At 38.2% G+C, this 18,874-nt stretch overlaps 1 protein-coding gene across 1 annotated transcript; it reads left to right on the forward strand.

The window, feature by feature from the left end:
* Positions 1-4,159: 4,159 nt before the first annotated feature.
* On the forward strand, positions 4,160-5,770 carry LOC113272710. Its single transcript, XM_026522509.1, has one exon. It carries the CDS (start codon positions 4,160-4,162, stop codon positions 5,768-5,770), a length of 1,611 nt encoding a protein of 536 aa, XP_026378294.1.
* The last annotated feature ends 13,104 nt before the right edge of the window (positions 5,771-18,874 follow it).

Raw genomic sequence — 18,874 nt, forward strand, 5'->3', positions numbered from 1 at the left:
ATCCTCATCATAATAGTACGAAGATGATTGAACCTTATCTAAATAAGTAGTGTCTTTTATTCTAACCTCGTCCTCTAAATTAGGCAAATATTCACTATTGATATCAAGGGTAGAATTAGAAACACTATTTTGGAAATTTAGATCATTTCGAGCAGCATTAGCTAACTGTTCATTTTCTGCCTCTACACGTGCCTGATTTCACTGAGCATAACACTTATACGTTCACTACTCTCGTTTATCATCTCAGAATACCGTGTACACTCTTCTTTTAAACTATTCATTGCAACTAAACGTTTATACGTCCTTTTAATCCGTTGTTGGGTCTCTTCTAGAGAAGGAACAGGTTCAAAAATATCATAATCAGGACTAGCTTTTAAGTAATTTTCCAAAAACGCGTAACTAGTACTATAATGATTTTCTTGCTCGTAAGACCAATTCGCGTGTGGATAGTAATTGGGCTCACTATGGTAAGAACCATAACCTTGAAAAGGATGGCGTTCCCAACCACTATTCCCAACATGGTCATAGAAAGGATGATGTCCGTATTCAAATTCAGGTCGATAATCATTGTATTGGCTTCTATCATACCAGTTCGACATTCTTAATTGCAAGGGAATTCTACACAATCACAAACAAGGCTGACTCGACCAAATCAAACCTATAGAATCTAGCAAACAAAAAGCATGATGGCTCCACTTAGATTGTTTTCTAGACCAGCTTCTATTCCTTCGAAAAGGAATTCGTTACAATTTGAGCACACCCCTCTGGAATCAATCCGATCTAATGTAAGTTGAATCGAGGCGAGGGAAGCTCAGTGGAGCTTTGATACCCAAGGCCTCACCGCTATCATAAGGCGGCGCAGTCAGGCATTCAACTTACAGAAACCATCAAGAACTTTGAAGTATGCTTAAAAGAGTAACCAATATTTTTCAAAAGATTTTCCTACCAAGCTCATTACCCTATCGGTCTCGTTCTAATCAGATTTTAAGCTTGGGTTCGCGTTAGGTTTCGTTTACCTAAGGCGGGCAAGAAAGGAGCGGTGATGAAATCCGAACCCTTATCTTGTATTGGTTAGGCCTTGCCCTTTACTAGGAATTTAAAAACAGTCCAAATTCGTCCTCAATCAATGAATCACCTTAAGGAATACAGTAACTCGCTTACAGGAGATTCACGATTGTTTCGATGGACTTACCTCCCGTACCAGACGGGGGATGAACCGTTGAAGTCGACTCGGGCCACGAATCCTATGTCATGTACGAACCCGAGGGGCCAAGACGATATTGTAATCGTCGTCCTTCCCTGCAAAAAATTTATATTTAATTTTTTTTTATATAGCCCTTCCGTAGGGTTTAAAATCAAAATAAATTGTCCAAAGTCCAGTCCAATGAAAATAAATACAAAAAATAATAATAATAATTACAAAAAAAAAAATGGAAAGTCTCTTAAAAAAAATAAAAAATAATAATTCTCTCTTTTTTTTTTTTTTTTTTCTTTTTTTTTTTTTGCTTTGTCTTTTTTCCTTCTCTTTTAGCTTTAAGCTTTGATTCCAAGGTCTTTAGTATCCAACTTCAAACCTGTAATACAAAGACACAACCAAAGAGACGTAAAAAGAACAAATGGAATAATAAAAAATAATAAAAACCTAAAAATTCTACCTAAGCACAAATCCGCGTCGGCGACGCCAATTTGATTAAAGTTTTTTTAAGAGTCGTTGTTGTAAATAGGATTCGTTCCAGACTTGTGAAGGAAATGGAATTTTAGATTTAATAAAATTATATATACAAAAATATTAACAATGGTGCGAGAGGTAACCAAGACACTAGATTCCACTATTATGCAAAATTGAATGATAAATATTTCAAAACTCTATTCAATTCTTAAGTCCTCTTTTATCTTTAATTCACTATCAATCATACAGATTCTCAAACATTATTTGTAAACCTTAAGCATAGATTATCAAGAAATTAAACCAAGCATAACCTATCAAACTGAAAAACAAATAATTAAGACAATCATTCAAATAATTTAAAACTCTGCAAAAGCAGCGATTAGGTGAATTATATAATTAAATGAAATAGTTACCCATTTATGTTGCGTGAATAGCTTCCTCCATTGCCTTGGTTACGAGGGAATTAGCCGCTCATCATGTTGGAAAACCTCTCAAAATATTTCATTGATGCTCAAAAATGGTTTACAAATGATGAGAATATGAGAAATACAAAAAAACCGGGTTTGTAACAATCATATTTGTTACAAACCAGAGAACTGCGACCCTCAGTGACAAAATAAGACTGTTGCAGCTGTGTCGCAAACGCTGTAGCAAATAAGTCTGCCTGATGTACGACCCACAGCTGTGAGTCGTTATTACTGTAGAAAAACGACTGCTGGTGCAGGTCCGTTCTTCGTGTTCTTCATCTTCATCATCATCAGCAGCAGCAGAAACCGAGTTTGGGAAAACTCGAATTTCTTCTTCTCTGGCTCTCCTCAACCCCCAGACTCTAGACACCCCTTCTATGAGTCCCTAACACTCTATATATACTCCACAGGATCAAGAAGTCTCGCTATAACTCGAGATAATTCTCTCTTAACTCGGTTTGATGAAAAAATATTCTGGGAATATTTTCTTCCCTGATTTAGCTTCTCACGCGTAGATTTCCATCCTGGTCACTCTAGAAATGTTTACACACGACCCACAATGTTGCTAAACCCCTCATGCATGAGCAGAACACGCTCAAATCTTCTCCAATCCCGTGTCCAACCTGTGTTTCCTTGTTTTGCATTCCGTGAATTATCCAGCTAATTCTGGCCAAATTTGATCGAACGAAAATCCCAAAACGTGTTTGCTAGGACATATCACAACTTCCTACCAAAAAATCAGCCATTGAATCGCCCTAGAACACGTTCAAAAATTCCAACAAAACATCTGCCAGTTGATAGTATTTTTTTCCCGCCAATTTTTGGTTTTTGAATTTGGGAAGAAAATGTCCTCCCCCCTAACCAGAACTGGGGTGCGAATAGCAGCTGCCTTTGGGGTGACCTGAGGTGCCCCTTAGTAATTGAGGTTCCCCTTATCCAACGGTGAAAGTCCGAATAACACGTGTCCTCCGGGGCTTTTACCAACTTTTCGAGCCGAATTTTCCAAAAAATGACTATTTTCCAAAGGTGCCTACAAACACATAAAACACCAAAATTAGTACAAACTCGAGTGCCAACAATATATAGTATTGAGATCAAATTAAACACAAAAATGTGTCTATCACTGCCTGGGAGGCATAGCGGATTGTTATTTTTTTTTTGGTTTCTTATTTTTATTTTTTAATTTTGTTTTTGAGAATATTGTTTCAGGTACTTGATCTCTGGCATCCAAACGTTGGGATTACCAACGGTGCAGAATTTAAACTCGTAGAGGAACATTACTACAAAACCTTGAAATCCACAACAGGAAGAGATGGTTGGAGGAACGAACAACAATAACACTGGTAACCAGTGAAACCAAGGGAACCATGGAAATGGCGGTGTTCCACCACCTCCACCTCCTAGGAGGACACTCAAAAATCTGACATCCCCATCGTTTGATCAACAAAAGTTGTGTGTCAACTTGGAAGATTCAATTGAGCTCATATCTCAGTTGATTCATTGGTTACCTAAGTTCAAAGGTATTACAGGAGATGATCCAAATCGTCATTTACTACTGTTTCAACATAGGTTGACAAGTTTGATGCCAACTGGAACTGATCAAGGAAGAGATTTACTGACAGCTTTTCCATTCTCTTTGATTGATTCTGCAGAAGAATGGTTTTATGGTCTTCCATCTGGAAGTATCACAACATGGAACGAGATGCAGAGAGCAATTTTAGAAAAGTACTTTCCCGCCTCTAAAGCATCAACTATTCGTAAAGAAATTAGTGGGATTGAACAAATTACTGGTGAGACTCTTTACGACTACTGGGAACGGTATAAGAAGGTGTTAGCGAGCTGCCCACATCATCAAATCTCTGAGAAACTCATAGTGCAGTATTTTTACGATGGTTTTCTCCAATCCGAGAGAAATCTTATTGATGCAGCTAGTGGTGGTGCTTTGACAAACAAAACCATTGACGAAGCGACATAATTGATCGAGAATATGGCTGAAAATACGCAATAATTCAACACAAGAGGTATGTCTATGAGTCGAAAGGTTAATGAGGTTACTTCTTCACCGCATTTAGAACATAGGATTGGTAATATGGAGAAGTTTATACAACAAATGGACTCAGTAATCATTCCTTCTTATGAGGAAGAAGTTGAACAAGTAAATGCAGTATTTCCGAATCAACAGAGACAACGGTATGATCCATATTCCAACACTTATAGTCTAGGGTGGAGAGATCATCCCAATTTTAGTTATGCAAACAAGCAAGATGCAGATCAAGGACCGGTTTTCAATCGTCCTAGTGGTGTTCAACAACAACAACAACCACAACCAGTGCAGAACTCAGAATCATCAGAGATGCTTGCTATGATGAATAATCTAACCACAATGGTGCAAAAGAATCAGCAAACGGCTGATGGTGCCATCAAGGAGTTGCAGACACAAATTAGCACCATGGATGGTAGATTGAACCATTTGGAGACGCAGAATAATGGGAAACTCCCTTATCAACCTCTTAACCCAAGAGATTCTGTCAACGCTGTGACATTGAGAAATGGTACACGAACTGTGCAACCAGAAGATGCTGAGAATAACAAAGACCCTAAGGGGCCGGTTTTGGAGAAAGATATTACTGACTTTTCCCAAACCGATGAGGTACCTAAAGAAAACTCTAAGACTCATGTTTCTACTTATGTTCCTCCTTTTCCTTTTCCTCGCAGGTTTGATAACTCTAAAAAGGCGGAACAAGATAAGGAGATCTTAGATATTTTCAGGAAGATTCATGTGAACATTCCACTAATGGATGCTATTAAACAAATCCCCAAGTACGCGAGAATTATGAAAAACTTGTGCACCAATAAACAGAGGTTAACCGGTAATGAGGTAATGAAAGTGGGGGAAAATTCTTCGGCTATCTTGCAAAAGAAACTCCCACTTAAATATAAAGACCCCGATAGTTTTGATATTCCTATTTTTATTGGTAACACTAAGTTTAATAAGGCCATGCTTGATTTAGGAGCATCAGTAAATGTTATGACTGCATCTATATATGAATCTCTCAATTTAGGTCCCTTGAAAGAAACTGGAATTACTTTACAGTTGGCTGACCGTTCTAATGTATACCCTAGAGGTATTATTGAGGATGTACTTGTGCAGGTGAACCAGCTAATTTTTCCAGCGGATTTCCGTGTATTGGAGATGATAGACGGATTAACTTACACATATCTACCGTTACTTCTTGGTCGACCATTTATGAGCACGGCTAGAACTAAAATTGATGTGCATGATGGTTCATTGACTATGAAATTTGATGGAGAAGTAATATGTTTCAACATTTACGAAACAATGAGATATCCTAGTGTTGTCCACTATTGCTTCTCTGTTGATGTGATTGACTCACTAGCTCAACAGATGTTTGATTTGAGGTGTGATGATCCATTGGAGACTGTTATCACGAGAAGTGTGGGCTCTAAAGATTTTAAAGATCCGAGGACCGAGCTTAAGTTAGGGGACAAATTTGAGGAAACCATTGGTGAACTTAATTCGTTGCAACAGTGCCCACCTACTCATGATATTTCTTTTATCTCTTTACCATGGATGAAAAGTTATTGTCATCTATTTTGCAGGCACCTAAGCTAGAACTAAAGCCTCTTCCTGATCACCTAAAATACATGTATTTGGGTGATAATGAAGAGTTGCCAGTAATAGTTTCGAATGTACTAACTAAATTGCAGGAACAAAGAGTTCTTCGAGTTTTGAGGGAGTACAAAACTACTATAGGATGGACGATTGCTGATATCAAGGGAATAAGCCCATCAACGTGCATGCATAAAATACGGCTCGAGGATGAAGCAAAGCCTACAAGGGAGGCACAACGCCGCTTGAATCCTCCAATGATGGAAGTCGTAAAGAAAGAGATACTAAAGTTATTAGACGTGGGAGTTATCCACCCCATTTCTGATAGCAAATGGGTGAGCCCGGTACAAGTGGTACCAAAGAAGTCGGGCGTTACAGTGGTGCAAAATGATAAAAACGAGATCGTCCCAACTCGTGTGCAAACCGATTGGAGGTTTTGTATAGATTACAGAAAACTGAATGCAACCACTAAAAAATATCATTTTCCTTTACCTTTTATGGATCAAATGTTGGAACGTTTGTCTGGACACTCTCAGTATTATTTTTTTGATGGTTATTCAGGTTACAATCAGATTGCTATAGCACCCGAGGATCAAAAGAAAACTACTTTTACTTATCCGTTCGGAACATTTGCATATAGAGGATGCCTTTTGGTTTGTGTAATGCACCCGCTACCTTCCAAAGGTGTATGGTAACTATCTTTTCTGAATATGTCGAAAACATTTTCGAAGTTTTTATGGATGATTTCAGTGTGTATGGTGATTCATTTGACCTGTGCTTGGATAACCTTACATTAGTTATTAAACGATGTGTTGAGACTAATCTTGTGCTAAATTGGGAGAAGTGCCATTTTATGGTAACTCATGGCATTATTGTAGGCCATATTATATCTTCTAACGGATTGGAAGTTGATAAATATAAGATTGATCTTATTCGTGCTCTAACTCCTCCCACCACGGTGAGGGAAGTTCATGCTTTTCTGGTCACGCATGATTTTATCGCAGGTTTATCAAGGATTTTTCCAAGGTTGCAGCACCATTATTCCAACTTTTACAAAAAGATGTGGTTTTTAACTTCGATGAGAAGTGTTTGGCGGTATTCAATCGTTTGAAAGAACTTTTGATAACAACCCCTATCATGAAACCACCAGATTGGAGTAAGCCATTCGAGCTAATGTGTGATACTAGTGATTATGCGGTCGGTGCAGTATTAGGCCAGCGTACTGGAAAGCTACCCCATGCCATTTATTATGCTTCCAGAACGTTGAATGATGCTCAACAAAATTACACGACCACGGAAAAAGAGTTATTAGCAATCGTTTTTACATTGGAAAAATTTCGTTCTTATTTAATTGGTACAAAAGTTGTTGTGTTTTCTGATCATGAAGCGCTTAGGTACTTACTTGCAAAGAAGGAGGCGAAACCAAGGCTCATTCGATGGATATTACTCTTACAAGAGTTTGATCTCGAAATTAAAGACAAGAAAGTCATTGAAAATATTGTTGCATATCACTTGAGTCGTCTTACTGTAGACAAAGAAGCTATCCCGTTGCGTGAAAGCTTCCCAGATGAGCAACTTTTCTCAATTGCATTTTCAGAACCATGGTACGCTGATATTGTGAATTATTTAGTGTCTAAACAAATCCCCAAGAATTTGTCTCGTGCTGATAGGGACAAACTGAAAAAGATAGCAAATCAATATATTTGGGATGATCCATACTTATGGAAACATTGTGCATACCAAATTATAAGAAAGTGCGTACCCGAATCTGAATATAATTCTATATTGTCTTTTTGTCATTCGTACGCTTGTGGAGGACACTTTGGAGCAAAGAGAACCACTCTTAAGGTACTTGAAAGTGGTTTCAATTGTCCTACTTTATTCAAAGATGTGTATGTGTTTTGTACAACTTGTGATAGATGTCAAAGAACATGCAATCTAGGTGCCCGAAATCAAATGCCACAAAAGTTTATTCTTTTTGTAGAACTTTTTGACGTATGGGGTATAGATTTTATGGGGCCTTTTGTTAATTCTTTTGGAAAATATTATATTTTACTTGTTGTTGATTATGTGTCGAAATGGGTGGAAGCTAAAGCCACCCCTATTAATGATTCTAAAGCGGTTACATATTTTGTTAAGGATCAGATTTTTGAAAGGTTTGGAACCCCAAGGGCCATAATCAGTGATGGAGGATCACACTTTCGAAATAAGTTCTTTCAGGGCTTGTTGAAAAAGTACAACATATCTCACAAGATTGCTACATCATATCATCCACAAACAAACGGTCAAGCAGAAGTTTCTAATCGAGAAGTAAAGTCCATTTTGGAGAAAACGGTGAATCCCTCAAGGAAGGATTGGAGTTTACGTCTCAACGATGCATTATGGGCATACCGAACCGCATACAAGACACCTATTGGGATGTCTCCTTACAGGTTTGTGTACGGTAACACCTTGTCACCTTCCTGTTGAAATAGAGCATAAGGCTTTTTGGGCTATTCAACAATGCAACATGGATATGGACGGGGCTGGTAATCAACGAAAACTTCAATTAAGTGAACTAGAAGAAATTCGTAACGATACATACGAAAGTTCACGAATTTACAAGGAGAAAACAAAGGCTTTTCATGATAGTAGGATTTCTAGAAAACAGTTTACTATTGGACAAAAAGTTCTTTTGTTTAATTCTCGCCTTCATTTATTTCCTGGTAAACTGAAATCTCGCTGGATATGACCTTTTGTTGTGCTTAATCTGTTTTCTGATGGTGCAGTAGAGATTCGTAGGTTATTGACAAGAAAGGAGATTAAAGCGAATGGGCATCGTTTAAAGCCCTATTATGAACCATTTGATGTTGAAACAGAAGAGATCCAACTTGTTGATGTACTCCCTCCGGAGGAGTAGTAAGGCGAATGCCAAGTCGAGCTAACGACGTTAAACCAAGCGCTAATGGGAGGCAACCCATATGTTTTGTATCTTAATCCCTTTTATTTTCAGTTTTTATTATTTTCATATCATATTTGCACCCCCATGTTTAATTTTTTAGAGTCCGGAATCTAGTTTATAAGAAAATTATGACGAATACCTTTTTGTCAGAAAAATTCAGACTGCGCGTAGTTCAGTCCAGAGACCATAACTGTCATACCGTTTATCGAAACACTGTTCCCTTTTGAAATTTTGTAGAAAAGACGTAGGAAAACAACTTTTGTGAAATGGCGTTTTTCCAAATTCCTTGCCAATTTGTACAGTTTTCGTGTTTAATCTGCTGCTACGTCAGAATTCAGAATTTTTCAGTTTTGCACATTGAGGAAAATGTGAAGTTTAAGTGTGGGGGAGTATTTTGCATATAAAGTTTTTAGTTTTTTTTTCCTATATTTTTCAAAATTTTGTATTTATTTGCATAAAATCTCAACTTTTAGAGATTTTAGAGTCAGTAGCATGCTTCTAGGTATGTTTACATAGAGTTTCTGACTGACATAACTGAACTTGGAAGTGTTAGGGAACTACATTCGGATTTCTTACGAATTGGAGTGTTAAATAATGGATTTAATCATGCCGGTGTATCAAATGAGGTGCAAGGAGAAATGCATTATTAGAGTTGCTAATCAATCATTAGTGGAGACTACCCATTTTCATATCAACCGAGGCACCAAACCAGATTTCTTTATAAATGACTAAAGAGCTTTCTTTTGAGCGTGTGTCACCGTACGTTAATTCCGGGTAGAATGGTGAGCTACCCAACCTCCCACCAATATAAGCACTATTTGTGATCTCTTGAGTGCTAATTTTGTCAATCATGAGGGTGACGTCTATAGACGAAAACCACCTTCTTGTAGTTTGATTTGCAGTTAGCATAATTTTCTCTCTCGCCAACAACAGGTCCATAGAAACACATCATCATCATCATCAACAAGGGAGCGACATCAAAATCTACAAGGAAAGTTGAAGACGTTTGAGGTTTACAAGCAACAAAACAAGGAAGAGCAAATTTCATATCCAAGTAAAGCGACATACAATGGGAAGATTTTTATATACATGTTGAAGACTTACATAGAAGGAGCGGAATTCTATATTCAAGTTGAAGACTTATTTACAAGAGCGAAGAAAATCTAAAGATGAGAATTATATTGAAGTTTATGATCCGAAGACAATACAAGTTGTGAAGAATCAAGCGGTAAAGTACTAATCCCATGGCTATAACAATTTCATTGTTTATTTTATATCCAGTTTGTAGTTATTTCTCTTGTCAAAAAAAAAATATGTAAAAGATAAGAAAAAAAAATGACAAGAGAAATTCTTTTTATTATTTTGGTTTGTATTTCTTTTTGTATTCATTTAATAAAGCCACGGGGAAGAAGAAAAATCTATGAAGAAGTTTCAAGCAACAAAGAATTGAAGAGAAAGAGTTACAAATTGTCGAAGTTTTACGAAGTTCAAGAGTTTATCATCAACAGTTGAAGACCGAAGACGAAGACCAAGAAGATAAAGAAGACGAGCTGAAGACTACGTTTCTATTGGATGTTGTGAGAGTGGTGTTATCATCATTGCAATCAGATGTGAAGGTGGTAAGTACTCTCATCCTCTATTTTTAATAATAATGGTTGATTTCCTTTCTTAGAGATCATCAGAAATATTCTTGTTTTCCACAATTTTGTGGAGTCTCCAGAAATAATTCGGAAGGTGTCCTTCCCACCATTCAACGTGTGTAGGATTCTATCTTCATTCCTATCTACACACATGTGAGACCCATACAAAAGCCGTCTTATTGAGTGCAATTATCATAAAATCCTTTTTAAGTGAGGCAGAAGTCGAGGTGAAATGTTTATTGATCGCTCTCAAACACGCATTCTCTCATTATGGTGTGGTTATTTCTCACTCAAGATTTAAGAATGAATATGTTCTTTGGTATTTCTAACTTCTTATTACTAGCATGCATAAAATCTATGTCCTCATAGCTCTTTGGATGCTTGGGATGCTGGAACGCTTTGAAGTTTGAGTAGGGTTTGTGGGTATATATCTCGTAAGCCCTCACGAGACTAGAACTCGTCCACTAGGGACACCTAGGGGTTTAAAGGCTTGTTGCATATGCTAAATGCAACCGTGTCCTCGACGATAGGGAGTTGTTGTACTTTATTTTATTTTCGTAGTTTGCTCGAGGACTAGGAAAAGGCAAGTGTGGGGGAATTTGATAGGTGCATTATTTGCACTAGTTAGGTACTCAAATGCTTTGCTTTCTTGATAGTTTTTGTACCATTATGCTTTGATTTTGTTTGTTTTGAGTTTCTTAGGTGTTTGAGGCTATCTTGAGCAAAAAGAAGTGGAACTAGCTCAAATCCGAAATTTCTTCACATCACCTTGAAGAGGACGAGATTACGAAACCAACGACGAAAGAACGAGGTCGGAATGACCTCGTATGAAGTAGTTACGAGTAATTGAAGCAAGTCAAAGTTGTCGCAAAAATGAAACAGTACAGAACTATTAAAAGCAGGCGGCATAATTACTCAGGGCATCCATCTGTGAGTAACAAGGAAGCTGATCTGTCAGTCCCTCTAGACTGACAGTAGAACAGAAAGTGATAAAAACACCAGTTTGTTACCGGAGTTAAAAGAGGATTGGTGGATTGTGGGCAGTTTGGCTCGTTAGGATGGTGGATAGTTTCCTGTGATGGAAAGGAATGATGATGATGCAACGCTGCGGTGCTGTTAATCTGAATGACTGCCGGAAATGAAGAGAAGTTGACTGCATACTCGTCGATGGGCTGTGCTGTTGCATGGTATTCATGGGAGCTAAGGAGATGCCGCGCTTCCATGAAGCTGCTGCTGTATAATGGAGTTGGTGGCAGTGTATAGTTCTCGTAACAGGGTGATGGAAAGCTGGAGTTTTTGGCTGTTGCCATTGAATGGCAGCAAAGCTTAATAGAGAACAAAAAGAGAGTTGTTGTTACTCGATCTGATGACAGCAATGGCGAGAGATAGAGTCAGTGCATCGATGGGTTATGGAGCTGTGCTGCTGCCATTATCAGAAGGTGATGGAGTTTGCTTTGAAGAAGATGCTCGTGACAGTGATGATAGAGTAGTTGTTTCTTTAGTATGGACTGCTGTGAATGACTCGAGATGGATCATTGAGCTGATCAGAAGAATCATGGCAGGAAGGAGTTCGAGTAAAAGAAGAACATGGTCTGTTATATGCTGAAAGGTTGGAGTTTGAAACAAAACACGGAAATTATGCTGTGGGTTCTGGTGGTAGAGAAAATGGATTGGCTGGTAGTTGGGTGATTCAGGTAGGAGTTGGCAGTAATGGTGATGGCCTGCTGTTGATATGGATTTGAGCTCGAGAGGAAGAATGGACAGAGTCTGCTGGTGAGTCTTGGAATGTTAACGAGAAGTGGAGAGTTAAAACGACAGGGAAACATACGGTGGGGTATTCCACCGTAGGAAATGTCAGGAGAGGATACGGTTGGATTATCAAGCCGTAGGTAAACACAGTTGAACATACGGTGGGGTTTCTCATCGTAGGAAATTTCAGGGAGTAATATTATGTCCGTGACAAAGAAGAGAGTAAGCTGTCAGTTTCGCAAAACTGACACCTGAAATTAGAATTGGGCTGGACTTCTAATGCGTGGCCCATTTGACTGTAGAAAATACTTCTGATACGGCCATGCCTTGGACAGTTGGACGTGAGTTGTTAATGGAAACACGACTAGTTTTGGCAAGTGGTCACAATCTAATTCGACCAGGATCCGAGTATAGGCACGTCTAGTTTTGGGAACCCTATTTAGGGGAGAGTTGGACATATCTCGAGAGTATCTTTTTATCATCAATTTTTGGCAGAAGAGAAGAGGAGAGCTTTGGAGTGGGGATTTCTTCCATAAATTTTAGGGTTTGCTTTATTTTTCTTCTTTATTATTTTATATGGGTTTTAAGAAATCCATGAGTAGCTAAACCCTTTTAATTGGTTAGAGATGTAGTCCTAAGTTGGAAAACATGTTATTCAATTGAAGTATTCATTCTTATTCATTCATAATTTGTTAGTATCGCTTATGTTCTACCGTTTATAACTCCATGTATGATTGATTCCTAGTTTGTTTAAGTTGCAAATTAAATGAGCATGCTTTCATATCTATTGCTAAACTAGGGTTTGAGATCCGAAATTTTCGAATAATCCTTGTTAAAAGTAGCATAATATAGTTGTTAACGACGGGATGTTGCCATATAATTATATGTAGAAACGTTACCCAGGTTAAATACATGTGGCTCTTGCATAGACGATTTTGTCCATAGACGACCACGCATGGTATTGGACTTATAGGTTGAAACGAAAAAGATTGTGGTGTACTTGGGTACCCTCGACTTTTCATAAGTATCTGAAGAAAATGGGAAGGCCAAAGCCCTCAGATTTTGATGAATAATAAGAGAAGAAAGAGAAGCAGGGTATGAAGGATATATCGCTTTTGCATAAAGATATGGCCGAAAATAATAAATACTTAGCCTTTTCATATCCTATTTATGGTTTGTTTGTCTTTGTTTGTCTTTTTTTTTTCGTGAATTCTTACTTATGGTTTGAAATTTTAGTTTCGTGCTCCTACTTTTGGTTTGAACTCATAGTTTCGTACTCCTAATTTCTATATGGACAGATGTTTAAATGTAACTAAATCTATATAAATATATGAAGTTTTAAATTATGGTTGATGAGTTCTCGGAATGTTGATGATATTATCTTATAAGAATTTATCAAGTCTTTAGGGAACATAGATATAGATTGCTTGCAGATGGAAGGAGCCCAAGAAGATTAAATTAGAGAATTAAGATTAGAGAAGGGAGGTTCAATTTTTTTTGGAAAGATTAGATGCTCAAACTCATAGGTAAAGACTGAAATTGTGAACAAGCAGAGAAGTCAAACACTTAAAACATGCTCAATAAATCATATAGAAGTACCAGAATTCTTCCTAAATCTTAGTTCGGATATCATTGATTGAAGGTCCTAAAATAAAAGATTTGTAGCCTAAACTCAAAATGTTAGGAAAGAATCACGGTCTTATCCTAATCCTACAGTGATAGTGTTGTGATAGCAACAACTGATAGAAGAAACCCTAATTTATCTGCCTCTTGCTCTCAAGAATACATCCTACAATCGCATCGTTTCTATTCACAACCTTTTAAGAGAGTACAACTCAACAATAAACAGTGACTCGTACAAAACCCTATCTCTGTCACTTCACTCTCACAACATCCTAGTCGTTCAGTCTAACAACACTTTAGCACTTTAATTAATACTAATTAATACTAAATTTTTTCCAAATATGCTACAAATAATAACGTACACAAACCAAACTGATAAGGGCCACCTTCTTCCATTAAGGCTAGCCAGGGATATGAAAATACTCCCTCTTAAAAGAGATCCTTGTCATCAAGGATGGAAAGCTGGGAAATGTGCCGTTATATTACTCAGGTCTCCCGGGTGTTATCTTCTCTCGAAGTGACCATTGAACCAACAGTTGAGGAATGAAGACATTATTGCGTGATTTTTAATGGTGGTTTCTAGATTATGATGAGTGCTAAAAAGTGCATATTTCTATATATTTTTCTTGGCATTTAACTCATCTTTTGTGCATTAATTCTACATTTTATCCCATATTCTGTGTTTTCGTTGTTTTCAAGAATAAATACTTTTCTTAATTAATTTTGCATTTTTAGGTACTAAATAAAGCCTGGTTAACTCACGGAGCGAAAAGAGCAAAGGAACGGCAAAGACTCCCGCTAGGAGGAAGCGAAGAATGATGTTTGCAAGAGCCGGATCAATTAGAAGTGGGCTTGAAGAGGAAGAATTGTTCTTAAAGAAGATATGGGCTTGGCATACCCAAGGCCCAAAACCCTCACCCAAATCCATTTCCTATATCCATACCCGTTTCCCTTTCTAGCCGTCATATTGGATCATCTCAGCATCCTACGGTCGCAGCATCGCCGTACATCAAAGTCTGAAGCTCATGTCTAACACTAAAGCACCTAACTCCATCTGGAGCCGTCAGCTTCGTTGTATCACTTAATCCAACGGTATCTCAGAGCTTGTTTACATCGTTCCGTTCGATTCAATTAGTAAGTGATTATCCAACGGATCTCCTCGCTGCTCATCAACTTCAGATGATTCCGCTCAACACCTTAGCCATCGAACCCATCGACCTAAACCAAACGGACCCTTCTTCTCCATCGAGTTCTTCTTCTCATCTTCCCCAAACTGCAGAGAGCTGCTCCACAATTCTGCAACTCCATCACCTCCACCAGCTACACCTTCTTCTCGAACCACACAACCACCGACAACACCACGACATCTCTCCCTAGCCTAGACTTCTTTCCAAATTCACATCTCTGAACCCTAGGTGTGGGTTTGACAAGAAAGCTCGAGCTAGGGTTTCACCAACAGCGAGGAGAAGACAAAATTGAGGGCAGGAAAAGCTTCAGAAGAGCAGAGGGGACATACCCAAAGCATGGGTCGAGCTCAATTCAGGAAATTGGTGATAGAATTTGATTTTCCCCAAAAAAATTAGGGTTTCGAATTAGGGTTTTGTATTTTTGAAAAACTATAAAAGGGAAGATGTAGAGAATGCAAAAGGGGTTCTTGGGTCATCCGAGATACCCCCTAATTGGGTTAATTTCATGTTTAATTTCAATTTCAATTCCATAATACTATCAGTACATGTTCTTCACATTTAAATTTTGTTCTTGTGTTCTAAACTTTGTTCTGATGTTATGTTCATGTTCTTGTGTACGTTAATGTTCATGTAATTCCCCTGTTTGACTCACATGTTCTTGTTTTGAGTCTTAATGCTTGACAAACATGAAAACTCCTAACTTCAACATGTTCTAAATCCACCACTAGGGTGAGAAGACCCTTAAGCCTTGTTGGTTAGCCTTTAGGTTGATTCTTGTAGAACTCAAAATAGTCTAGGCTAGCTAAATTCCTAAAAGCCTCACTGACTTGTGATTAGTGGTGCTGTAAAAAGACCACTAATGCTAGGGGTTAGTGGTAGTTCTAAGGGATTAACCAGCCATATTAGTTAGAGACCTAGAAACCTAAATGACCTGTGATTGTTTATGCTTTAATCAGATAGGCAATGCTAGGGGTTAATCTAACGATTTTAGGTTAGATAACTTGCCACATGAATTGCCCTGGCCAAGAGACTAGCTTGAACTAGACCCTCTTGTCCATTAGGGACAAGGATTTATCCCAGGCTAACTAGCTAGGTGAAAGAGAATTCTCATCCATCTCCATACACTTCCATTCCCACTGTTTTCATTTTCTTCACTACTTTTCCACTTTGTTTCCCTGTCACTGCCTTTGGCCCTTGGCCATTGTCTTTATTTTGTCACATTGTTACTATATCACTACCTCACTGTAAATATATCACCTTCACTGTCATTGTAGATATGCATCCTGGATTTCTTGTTGCCTTGTACATACCTTTGCTACCTTTGTATATACCATTGCCACTGTCGTTGTACATATGCATTGTAGCCTTGTTTCCCTGCCTTGGCCTATCCCTCATTGTCACTGCCTTGCATATAGAATTAGATTAGCTAGGAAAACTTCATAACACCCCAAGTCCCTGTGTATTCGACCCATACTTGTGCACTCACTGTAACAACACCGTGCACTTGCGGTATCACTGTAGGCATCCATTTATTCATCTTATTTACACATCTATATAAGCCTACCAAGTTTTTGGCGCCGCTGCCGGGGACTTGGTGCCGTGTAGTGAAGTCTTTGCATCTTAGTATAAGCATTTAGTGCATCATAACTTGCATTTTCATCTTTGCATAATTTTTCATCTTTGCATCATTTTCCCTTGCTGTTCTTGTTGTTCTTGACAGCTTCTGTTGAGCTTTCCAGGTGCTCCTGTTGTTGTGCTGTTGTGACTCTGTTTTGCTTGGCTGAGCCCTTGCTGTTGCTGCTGATTGAGTTGCAGCTGGGCCTGCCACTTGCTGCTACTTTCTTCCTCTTCCCTGTGCTGCTGGCCTGTGCAGCTTGCTTCTGTGCTGAACCTGTAGAGCTGCTGCTGCCAAGCCTGCAACATTGCCCCTTTTCAGCTACTTCTTGTGGTGATGCTGAACTTGTGGTGCTGCTGAGCTGCTTCTCCTGCTGCTACCTCCTGCTGGAGCTGCTGTTGCTGTGATCCAAAGCCCAACTGGGCTTTTGCAACCAAACTGAGCAGCTGGGCTGTGCTTAAGCAAGTAAGCCTAAACCCATTAAGAGAACCCAACCTGTGGGCTTCCATTTTTAATTTGTGGGCTTGTAATAATTTTTTCCATTTTTTTGTTGGGCTTGTAATTTAAGTTAACTTTTGGGTTTGTATTTGAGCTTAACTGTGGGATTGTCCCTATCAAAATTTTGGGTTTCAAAAACCCAACAAACAACCTAAACAAGTTTGACTGAACCTACCAACTCAGCTGGGCTTCGTTAGTTTCTGGGCTTGCTGAAGTCGTTAGTGGGCCGTGTACCCAAACTCTAGGCCGAAAGTTGGGCTCTGTTTCACAACAATTTTTCCAAAACCCAACAGTGGGCTTGGCCTTTTATCCCATAAAACCAAAGTTTTCAAAACCCAATAAACCAAAGTGTTTTCTTATCCCAATAAGAACCAAATTTTTAAACCCATAAAAACCAAATTTGCTCCCATCAAAACCAAAAGCTCCCAAATGGGCTTTGTCTTCAAAGTCTAAAACCAAAGTTTTCAAAACCCAATAAACCAAAGTTCTTCGAACCCATTATAGTCCAAATTTTTTCCAAAACCCGACAAAACCAAATGTTACCCATAAAAACCAAATTTTTCCCAAAAATCCAAACCCATTAAAAACCAAATTTTGGGCTTTGTAACATAGTTACTTAGCTTTTGAGCCAAAACATGTCTGGATCTTGGTCTACAGTTGGGGAATACAACAAATCCCTTAGAGAACTTGCGTATGGACATACTCCACGTTATGAACCTCCCATAGACCATGATGTCAATAGTTATAGGAATTATTATGGACATTTTCAAAGTCCCGAGCCTCAATACATGAACCCTAATGACTATTCACACATGCATCATTCATCACAACGTGAAAATGAACATTTTGCTAGTGCCTCACTCAAACAATCATCACTGATCGATCAATTAGAAGCTCGAATCACAGCTTTAGAAATGCAATCACATGAGGAATCTGTCACATCTAATTTTCTTTGGCACCCTGAAATCTATGCATGTCCCGCATGTGGTAGTTTAGACCACCCTGTTGAGAATTGTCATATTTTGCATAATTTTAGGCAATCTAGAGAAAATCCAAGGTATGAAATGCCCATAAATTGTGAGAATGGTAGTCATTGGGACCATAATCAATCCTTTGAGGGTTGCGATCAATATTTTGTAAACCCTAATGACCATGCACACATGTACCATTCACTACAATTTGAACATGAAGAATTTTGTACTCCCTGAATTTAGACTCCACCACAGAAGCTTTAAGACTCAGGAAGCAAAACTTTGATAGATCTACATCACGAATTCATGCATATTTAGATCAGATTTTGCTTCACCTACAAAAGGAGGAAATTCATGAGGAAATGTATGTTGTCCCTAATGAAGTGTCTAGTCCCATTCATGTAAACGATGTTGAATATGAACCTAATTTAGAGGAACATGAATCGACTAATGACACCACCACTGTTAATGAGGACCAATATGCATGCTACCATGATGATGATTATGATGATTATGATGATATGTTAGAAGAACATGAAAATATTGTGGAACCTGTTGGTTCAATAACATATGGCTTCTCGCCCTCGACCTTCATGAATGTTGTTTTTTCTAATACTCATTGTAATTCATATGATTTTGATATTGACATGGGATTCGTACAATTATTCTGCGAAGATGAGCATGACATAGGAATAGTTGAATCTTCTGTAGACACTAATGCTAATATGCATGAAAATATATTTGATGTGTCTGATTCTCTACCTAGGTCACATTGTGATATTTCTCCTGATTTGCCGATGGATGAGAATAAATTTGTTGATGATGTTGATGACTCTGATTGTGATCTTGCCAATTTGTTTGATGATTGTGAGCATGTTGTGAC

Source organism: Papaver somniferum, chromosome 4 (genome assembly GCF_003573695.1).
Source record: "Papaver somniferum cultivar HN1 chromosome 4, ASM357369v1, whole genome shotgun sequence".
Classification (NCBI taxonomy): domain Eukaryota; kingdom Viridiplantae; phylum Streptophyta; class Magnoliopsida; order Ranunculales; family Papaveraceae; genus Papaver; species Papaver somniferum.

Bases quoted from the DNA above. Each gene is read 5' to 3' on its own strand.
- LOC113272710 (XM_026522509.1), top strand. From the start codon at position 4,160: ATGTCTATGAGTCGAAAGGTTAATGAGGTTACTTCTTCACCGCATTTA.